Here is an 8,980-nt window from a genome sequence, read left to right as displayed (position 1 = left end):
GCAGGGAGTGCCAGCGGTATCAGCAAGTTGCACCTCTGGAGGCTCTTTTCCTTGGACACACTGAATGAATACCTGGAGCAAGAGCTGACTCCGGGTGAGCTCACCCACAAAGTTCCCACAAGGCACAGGTGAGACAAGGAGATGGCTCAGAGGAGCTGTCAGTCCCTTGCGTGAGTCAGACAGAGATGTTGTGGCTGTTGGCTTGTGCTGCAGCTCACTGCTGCCTGGCACTCTGTTACTCCATCCTCGCCCCTGCAGTCAGTCACTCACCTCTGCTTCTCTGCTTACCCTCCCTAGAGAGGAGCCACAGCAACAAAGAATAATTTCATTGCAAGGGACCTCTGAAAGTCACTGCTCCAACTTCTTGCTCAGAGCAAGAACAGCTAGATCAGTTTGCTTAGGGCCTTGTCCAGTCCAATGTTGAATATCTCCAAGGACAAAGAAACAGCAGTTTGTTCAAGCACCTGATTCCAGTGTTTGACCACTTTTATGGAACCATATTTTTCCTAGTATTTGATTGGAATACCTTGTGTGGCAACTTGCGCAGTTTCTGTCCCTGAGCCCTTGCTTCATAAGACTGAACAAACCCAGGTCTCTTGGTCGCTCTTTGTAAGTAATGTGCTCCACCCCTCAGCCATCTTGGTGGCCCTCCAGGGATCTGCTCCAGTATGTCAATGACTTCTTTGTAGTGGGGAGCCAAAAGAGGCCTCAGCTAAGCAGGACTCTCTTATGCCGCTCACTCTCATTAGACATATATAAAAGATTTTTTTTAGAAAATCAAAAGGCCTGCCTTATGCCCAGCATCCTTTCTCCCAAAAGAGTCAAGAACATAAGGTCAGAGAGGAGTTATAAGGAAGAGAGCCAGTGTAGAATGACCCTTTCCCCTGTCATGCTCAGCCAACCCTTCTTCCTATCTCAATTTAACGTCTTCTTTCTCTCCTGTGACCAGCACATGCATGATCCCTCCAGTGTACACCCCTCTCCTGCTGGATTTCAATTTTGCGGCTGCCCCGATAGGCTCAGAGCCTACCCTTGTGATGCTACTGCTGGCAAATAAGGGTGTGGTGCCTGTGGAGTGGTAAGTGGTGTTTGCTGGAGCTCAGCCTTCTTTCTGGGGTCTGTCTGGGGGATAAAAATGCTTATAGGGGCCATTAGACAGTTGCAAATTAATAGGGTGGATTTCACAGGTGCAGCTTGTGTTGTGGACCTGTGATTGAGACCTGTCAGTGGGTCAGGGTGGGCAAGCCAACAAGGAACAGCAGAGTTCTGGAGAGCAGACCTGATGAAACCTGGTGTGTCCACCAGCTGCGCTAAGCCTGGTGGGACGGAATACACTGACCACGGCCCCAGGAATGTTGTGTGTCCCTGTTGCTGACCAGCTGACTGGTTTTCTAGGGCCTTCCTGTTTCCTTCTGATCAGAAGATGGACATGGAGCACTGGGCAGAGGATACTGAGTTTAGCTCCCATGAGCTGCACCAGATGAGAATTCAGGACAACCAGCTCTTCACTGTTTCTCCAAAGTCAGGAAAACTTCTTCCAGGGCAGGAGGAATTTGTCCAGCTCTCATACAGGTGACTGCAACTACCAGTATTTCAGAGCCTCACGTGGTCCAGGACAGCACAGACCATCAACACTGTGTTTCCATGCCAGACCCTTTCCCTGATTGGGCTAGTAAAAAGTCCCTGAGCACGTCCAGTTTCTGGACCTCACAAACCTTGTTTTCATCAGGGGAATGTTGTTAATGTCCTTTAACACTGCAGTGCAAAAGACATTTGGTGTGACATGCTGGGGACACTGGCCTGCCTTGACCTGACAGTTGAGGAGATAAACAAGATGCTGCATTTCCTGTGGTTTTGATTATACAATGATATTCCTATTTTTGTTATCAACCAGTGCTGCTAGTCCTTGTGCGCCCATGGAAAGCATAAAGAAAGCTGAACACCTTCTCTTCCACAGCGGACCTGATCTGAAGTACTGGCATTTCAAATGGTGTTGGCCTAGAAACTTGGGTCCCAAAATTGGCGTATGACTAAAATCAACATTGCATCACTTGTTTCCACCCATGTACAACTGTCCCCCGCCCTCTCTCAGTGGCCCTTACGCAACAGTGACTCTTTAGCTGGGAAGTGAATTGTCTCTAATGTACTGTGTGACCCTGATTCTATCACCCTGGTCACAAGGATGGTTTCTAATGTTTTCCTCTCTCTTCTCTTGCAATCCTAGACATGATTTCATTGGCACCGATAATCTCCCTGTGCTGCTGAAGGTTTCCTATGGCCATGAGATTCTGGTAAGGTAGCAGGTATCTCTTGCTTCTGTTTGCAGAACAGCAGCAGGTAGGAACTGAATTACAAGGTGTTTTCCCCAGAAGCTGCAGGGCATGTGGGGGCTGCGGCCTTCCCCTGGAATCTGCACTGGCCAGGCAGTAATGCAGGGCCAAGCACAGACGTAAAATCAACATCCTGACAAACTTGTGGTTCCAGCACAGTGTGATGTGCTGGTGCATTGGCAAAATGGCCCTCAGATGTAGCAGCATCTGCCAGTTTGCCCAGCAGGAAGAATTATTTTTAATTTGTTTTTATTAATTGTTTTATTGGTGGTGTTAATGCAGAATTGCTTTCTCCTCCAAGCCAACTTGAGGTCCAAATCAGCCCTCCTGGGTTACAGTCTCTGGATGCTTTACGTGTTCAGGTGTAACTCATGGATGGGATTTCTGTGCTTGCTTCCCCTCATTTCATCTCCCTCACCACGAGGTCTTTCACGCAGTGATCCCAGAGTTCAGGTCTGCAGACCATCCACCTTCTCTCATATGCAGTTTTCCTGAATATCTCATCAGCATTCTATGCTCTTCAAAATCCCCTGGAATGTGCTTTTCTCCAAATGTAGCACCTCTTCTGGCTGCAATTTGGGGACACACATGTTGGCATAGGGTAGCAGAGCATCCTCCAGCTCTGGAGGTATGGAGGCAGCTTCTTCCCCAGGCCTAGTTGGTTCCCCTGCATTCCTGGTTGGCTGCAGCCCTGATGCCTTTGTCCACCCACCTCTTTCTCCTGCCAATGATGGAGGTGCTTCCTACTCATTTTTCCTTCCTTGCGGCTTGCTAAAACATCTCAGAGTTGATCTGTGGTGTATTTTCCCTGAGTGTTTCCTTAGGTTTGGAACAAATTTCTTTCTCCCTCTCTCAAACTGTCAGTTAGAGTCAGTCACCTTGTGCTCTGCCTGGCACAGCTCATGCCCCGCTGAGCCTTCCTGTCTGTCTCTGAAGTTTCCTATGAGACCATTGTGTTCACACATCTCTTTTATTTTTCTTTTCTTTCAGGACTGTTGTCAGCTGAAAATCCAACCCTTTGACCAAGCTGTTCAAACAGTGGCTTAACTGTGCCTTCCCTCAAAGCCCTTGGATAGGCTCCCTGTGCTCTGCCTGCCTGGCACAATCCTGAAAGTGGATGTGAGCATTTCACCAGCTGGCCAGTGAGGGAATAGGCTTTGGAGCACCAGAAGCCTATAGGGCACACATCCTCTCTTGTCACAGAGCCAGTGGCTCTGGTGGCTACCAGACACCACCACCCTTCGTCATGCTGTCACTGCAGAAGGGGCTGAAAAAGCCTAGAATGCCCTGGGGGTGATGAATGTTCTCGGGGTGCACTGGAGCTCTGGCACTAGGAGCTGCAGAGGCCAATCCAGAGACCTGGAGCAGTGCAGATGGTGGCAACCAGCAGGGATGCACAATGCCACTACTGAACTTTTGGGGGAGTCCAAATTCACCTCTGTGATGGCTCTACCCATGTGGACAGATTTTGACCTCCCACTCCTCTGCTTCCCCAACACAGCCCATCTGTTTCATCTTCAGGAGGAGCTTCCTCTCCATCACTCTTTCTCCACTCAGTGGCCAACTTTCAGTCTTGTGATGACTGCGTTTATAGGTGCTCTGAAGGACCCTAACTGATTTCCCGTTGTTTTTTTCTGGCTGCAGGATGAAATTTCTTGTGTGTTAGCCAAGTTGTGTACAGTAGAGAAACAGAACCTCCTGCTGCCTCGTGCTCTCACAGGTTGTCCTTTTGCCACATCACTGTAACCTGCCTGTAAGAGAGCAGCCATGACCTTGTTCTTAGAGCATCAGGAATATTTGGCCAGGCAGAATCTTCAGCCCTCAGCAGTTTTAGTAGAAAAATCCCAGATGGCTGCAGCTGTTGCAGGACGAGGCAGGCTGGTTCAAAGAACTCACTGGACAGAAGGACTGGATTGCAGGAAGAATCCCTCATCACATAGGATCCCTAAACTGGAATTGTTTACACTTTGTTTCACAGCTGCTAATTAGCTATAGTGAGAAGTTGTCACCTGCAGCATGTATTCTCGAGACATTCTCCTCCCTGGAGAATCTGGCTTCCCTGTCCTGTCCTCTCATGCTCCAAGTCATCTCCTTGGAATGGAGCCTGTGCACTCTGGAAGTAGAACTGATTGCAGCAGTTCCTCACTTCTCTCCATTTGTCTCCCCTAACTGATAGTCCTCTACCTGTCGCATCCTGTGTCTATGGAAAACAATGACAGTTGTGATCTGGTGGAATCCAAGCTGGATTTTTGGCTCAAGTAATGTAAATTGGTGTTTCACTCCCAAAGCTCAGGAACTTTTTTGTCCCTTTTTCCCTTTCAGTTTGAAAGGGAAAGTCAGCTTTTGTCCTCCTCCTATTTGCACTTCATCTATCTTGCTGAGGCCCTCAGAAGGGTGAATGCTCGTGCAATGCTTTGGAAAGATCCCATGTGAGACTTAATTAGCATTGTATCTCTAGTCTTCTCCCCCTCCTCTCCTTCTTCGTGGAGCTGAACTGGAATGGGTTGTTTTTGAGGAATGGTCATTCTCTGATCTTCTTTAAGCAGCTGATATAGCATCTTCTGAGATGTCTGTCTGAAGTGTCCACCTGCCATTACAAACATTTCCATCTTATGCATAAGCACTCGAAAAATATCCATGGTTTGGCTTAGCTAATTGTGAATTGCAGCAACTTAGCTCCCTTTGGCCCATGCAGAGACAGTGCTAGCTCTGTGAGTGCTTTGCAGCTTCTGTCTCTAGGTAGACAGCTCAGGGATGCTTTGGGGTAATCCTGCAGGAAATTGTGCATCACGACTCATATCTAGCCTGATGACAGTTTTCTTAAAATGCAAGAAACCATTTCCATGAAATAGCTCTATAAATCTCTGCTTTGCTTGAAGTTCCTGGCAGCTGCTTTGCTGACGGAATACGGATGATCATTAGTTGATCCCTTAAAATTCAGATGGGATCTTGTTGCAGCTTTTGGACTGTTAGATACATTCTTGGAGCAGGATGTCCTCCAAAATGAGGACATTTAGATGGCCCCTTTTCAAGAGAAGGCCATTACTTACCTAAAATCCTGTCTTTCCGAAGGATTTGGCTGTCACAGCTACACACACTCCTGTGCACAGTCCAGACACTTTCATTCATGGTGAATTTCTACCAGATGCTTGCCAAAAAAGAGCACTGAGACCAGTGCCTGACATAGCAGAGAGAAAAGTACCTTCTCTCTGAAACAAGATGCAAACCTTTCAGAGAAGAGCCAACAGTGAGTAGGCTCTCCATCTCCTTGCTTTTTTTTCTTAGGTCACACTGTCCTGATATTACCAACTTAAAGCTGTAACTGTGTTGCCTTCAGAGTCCTTGTGCACTTGTTGGCAATGGGGCCAAGGCCCTGTGAGAAAGTGACTGAGTTTCTTTCTACTGTAGCTGAACTTCAAGGGCGTAACGGTGGACCAGGACCAGCCGTACATTCATTTTACATCCACTAAGCATCTCTTCACACCCATTGCCATTGGGACCTCCCACCCCCCCACACAGGTGAGCATCCTGGGGCCCAACCCAGCAGCAAGCAGAGGGAATGAGCTAGTGTTACTGTGTCCCAAAGAGAGGCATTTCCTGGGAAGCACAACAGCCGCCACAGGAAAGCATCACAGCAAAACTTTGAGACTAGTACTAGGCAAGGCCTGGAAACGGCTGCTGGGATGGCAGTGGGGAAAGCACTTCTCACCATCTCCAGTTCAGCATTTTGGCCATTCTGGCCATTCTAGCCAGAATACTCATGAGATGTGTTGGGCTCGTCCCCTATTCTCTTGCATGGGATCTGAGTGAAAACTTGTCTAGTGGCTCCAGGCGCTCTGGAAATAAATCCTAATTAGTTTTTTAGTAAATTAATTAAACACTTATTCAGCAAAAAAGGTGGCTTTGGTTCTGTTCTGCCTAATTTACTTGCGAAATGAACAAGTCAGAATTGAATTAAGATCACTTTAATATGAGTGGTTTTGCATCTCAAGTAATCCGCTTTACAGTGATCCCTTTAGCTAATTTGTATTCATTTTCTCCTAGGTTGAATTTGCAGGGCACCACTAGGAGAGGCACTGTAGTTATCCACTTACATGTGTGGTGATAAACCTTCAGCACAGTCTCCTATCAGAGCCTCAGTGATAAATCCTGACACTATGAGGTCTCCTCATTCTTAGGAGACAAGCTGACTAATTTATTATTAATGCTTATCAGAGTCCTCTGGGGAAGTATTAACTAGTTTAACTTGAGCATGGTATAATAAGCACCTCTCTCTGACTCACTTCAGATTTATGAACTCTACAATGGTGGCTCCATTCCTGTGATATTTGAAGCACAGCTGGACAACATTACGAGGATCCAGAAGGAGAATTTTCAGCATCCTGTCTTTGACTGCCTAACCCCCAGAGGAGAAATCCCCCCTGGCACAACGGGCCACATGGAGTGGGTCTTCTCTCCACTAGAAGCTAGAATGTATTCGGTAAGACCCTCCTCATGAATGCCAAAAATAGTTTGTTTCTGTTGTTGTGTGCCTAAAATTCTTTAGGTCTCTTACTGATGGCTGGTCCATGCCATGCTAAATTGAGCTCCATTACTCCAAGAAGCAAAGAGTCTTGAAAGCACGTAAGTGGCTGGTCTGGTCAGGAGATGGAGCAAAAATTTATCTCATTCTTCTTCCCAAGGAACAGATTTCTTCCACAACCAAAATCATCCCAGTATGTATTTTTTAAGGATCAAATAGTACTGGGGATATCAACAGTATCTGATCAGATTCATGGTTCATTGTTGGCCTCCAACAACTTCCACCAAAGAGACTGAAGTGGGTTTGTTTTTTCATTTCAGTGTACACTGCTGTGGCCCTCTGCTAACAGCCTTCCCAAAGACCTCTATCCTGGCCTGCAGCAGACATGCAGGCCCAGAGCTGGAGCACTATGTATTGCTCCATTCTGTGGTGGATGCCTAGAGAAATAAATAAATTTAATTTTAAGACTCCAACCTTTGCTCCAAGAGGGAGTCCCTGCCCATCTCAGAGTACAGTAACCGGCTAACTGACTACTTTACCAACTTGCCTGAGTTAGCAGGGAAGGTCAAGGCATGAAAGACCAAAAAAGACTAGATTTCTCTTCATCCATGCATGCAGTGTATGTAGACGAGTCTGTTAGCAAGTACACTAGCTTACTGCACATCTCTCCTAAATATGACTCCCAACTTAAAACTCTTTATTTTGTCTAAGGCAGATTGATGTTCCCATCCACATCCTGGGGGGTGAATCAGCTCTGATCACCTTCCAGGGAGAGGGCTACAATGCAAATAATGCAGGAGAGACTGTCACATCCAGCAAAGTTTTGTCTCCTTCAGTCTTTCCAGGTTCTACCACGCTAACTGTGCCTGGGCAGGTAAGTCCAGGTATGTCAATGTGAGCAACGTGATCGCTTCAGAAGTGTGTGAGAGAGACTGAAATATATGAGTGGCCCCATCTGGCACATCTAGCCTGTATGAAGAAGCGTTCATTTGCCGTGAGATAGAGCAAGATATTTCCTTGCTAGGAGGGAAATACCTAGAGCCTAACTCATAAAAACAGTTGTTCTGACAGGTGCCTTGCTTCCAGCTTGATGCTTCCACTGCCATTAGAACCCTAAAGGTTTGTTCATGTTCTAAATTTTCTATTGAAAGTTACTCCCATCACAGCTATCTTTCTCATTTGCAGCTACACCTCCTTTTTCTTTGGTAATTCATTCACAAAAAGAGCGTTGTACTCCTGACATACCGTGTCAGGGCTTGGCTTCCACCACTTCACAGCCAAGCTCAGGTGACTCATAACCTGAACACAGACTGCAGGACAGTCAGAAATTCGGATACATCCCAAGAAATGCACTTGTTTGACCTGTTGCTGGCTCAGTAGGAGTGCGTTTGGCCTGGCTAGAGCTGGCCTGCCAGCCTGGACAGTCTGTTGTTAAACTCAGCCACTGATGCCAGCGTAGTGACTCTGCACTAAGCAGCATCCACAGAGGCATGCTGCAGACAGGTAGAGGATTCATCCTGTGCAACACTAGTATTACCTACCTTGGAGTCCAGCCACACCTACAGATGCTCTTTGGCTTCCAGCAGGGTGATTGCATTCCTGGGTACAGCGAAGAGAAGATGATTAAAAACCTGTCTCAGGATGCCAACACAGATGCCATTCCACAGGGCTCTGTTGTCTGTAACCAAGACTCATTAGCTTCTCTAATGATCAGTGTAATTAATCAGAGTCTGCTTTGTGCCTGGAGAATGGTGCAGACGATTAGCATACTAGTAGCAAGGTGCTGTAGGGAGCAGTTTCCCAAAACTTACATTCAGATTGATGAAGGGTTTTGCGCAAGCACACATTTGTTTGTCAGCTGACGTAGGAAACAGTCTGGGCTGCAAGTGCTGCAAAGAGAATCTGGGTGCTACTGGTCCCCTGTACTCCTGCCACCCTCCCCTTCCCCAGCACCAGCGTTATGTTCTATTCGTTGCTCACTCAATCCCACTGCAACAGGGCTGTCCTCTTGCTGTAAAGTGATTGCAACCAGGGCAAAAATGAGAGAAATATGACATTCCTTCAAGTTGTTTGGTAGAAGTAACTGGCAAATATTATGTGTGAATTTCTGGATGACTTAAAGATGGCT

The 8,980-nt window shown here is 47.0% G+C and overlaps 1 protein-coding gene across 1 annotated transcript in view; it reads left to right on the top strand.

Annotated features, from left to right (window-relative positions):
• CCDC108 (coiled-coil domain containing 108) overlaps positions 1–8,980 on the top strand; it is a 31,328-nt gene that overhangs the window by 16,096 nt on the left and 6,252 nt on the right. Inside the window, exons 18-24 of the mRNA XM_010139396.1 lie at positions 1–128; positions 950–1,078; positions 1,396–1,572; positions 2,225–2,291; positions 5,739–5,849; positions 6,619–6,810; positions 7,568–7,726. The exon at positions 1–128 is cut by the window's left edge and continues 13 nt beyond it. Of these exons, the coding sequence (XP_010137698.1) occupies positions 1–128; positions 950–1,078; positions 1,396–1,572; positions 2,225–2,291; positions 5,739–5,849; positions 6,619–6,810; positions 7,568–7,726 (963 nt within the window). The remainder of the gene's footprint in view (positions 129–949; positions 1,079–1,395; positions 1,573–2,224; positions 2,292–5,738; positions 5,850–6,618; positions 6,811–7,567; positions 7,727–8,980) is intronic.

This window comes from Buceros rhinoceros, unplaced genomic scaffold, assembly GCF_000710305.1.
Source record: "Buceros rhinoceros silvestris isolate BGI_N320 unplaced genomic scaffold, ASM71030v1 scaffold20037, whole genome shotgun sequence".
In the NCBI taxonomy this organism is placed as follows: domain Eukaryota; kingdom Metazoa; phylum Chordata; class Aves; order Bucerotiformes; family Bucerotidae; genus Buceros; species Buceros rhinoceros.
Note: the sequence above shows the minus strand (reverse complement) of the source record. Positions and strands in the feature narration are given on the sequence as shown.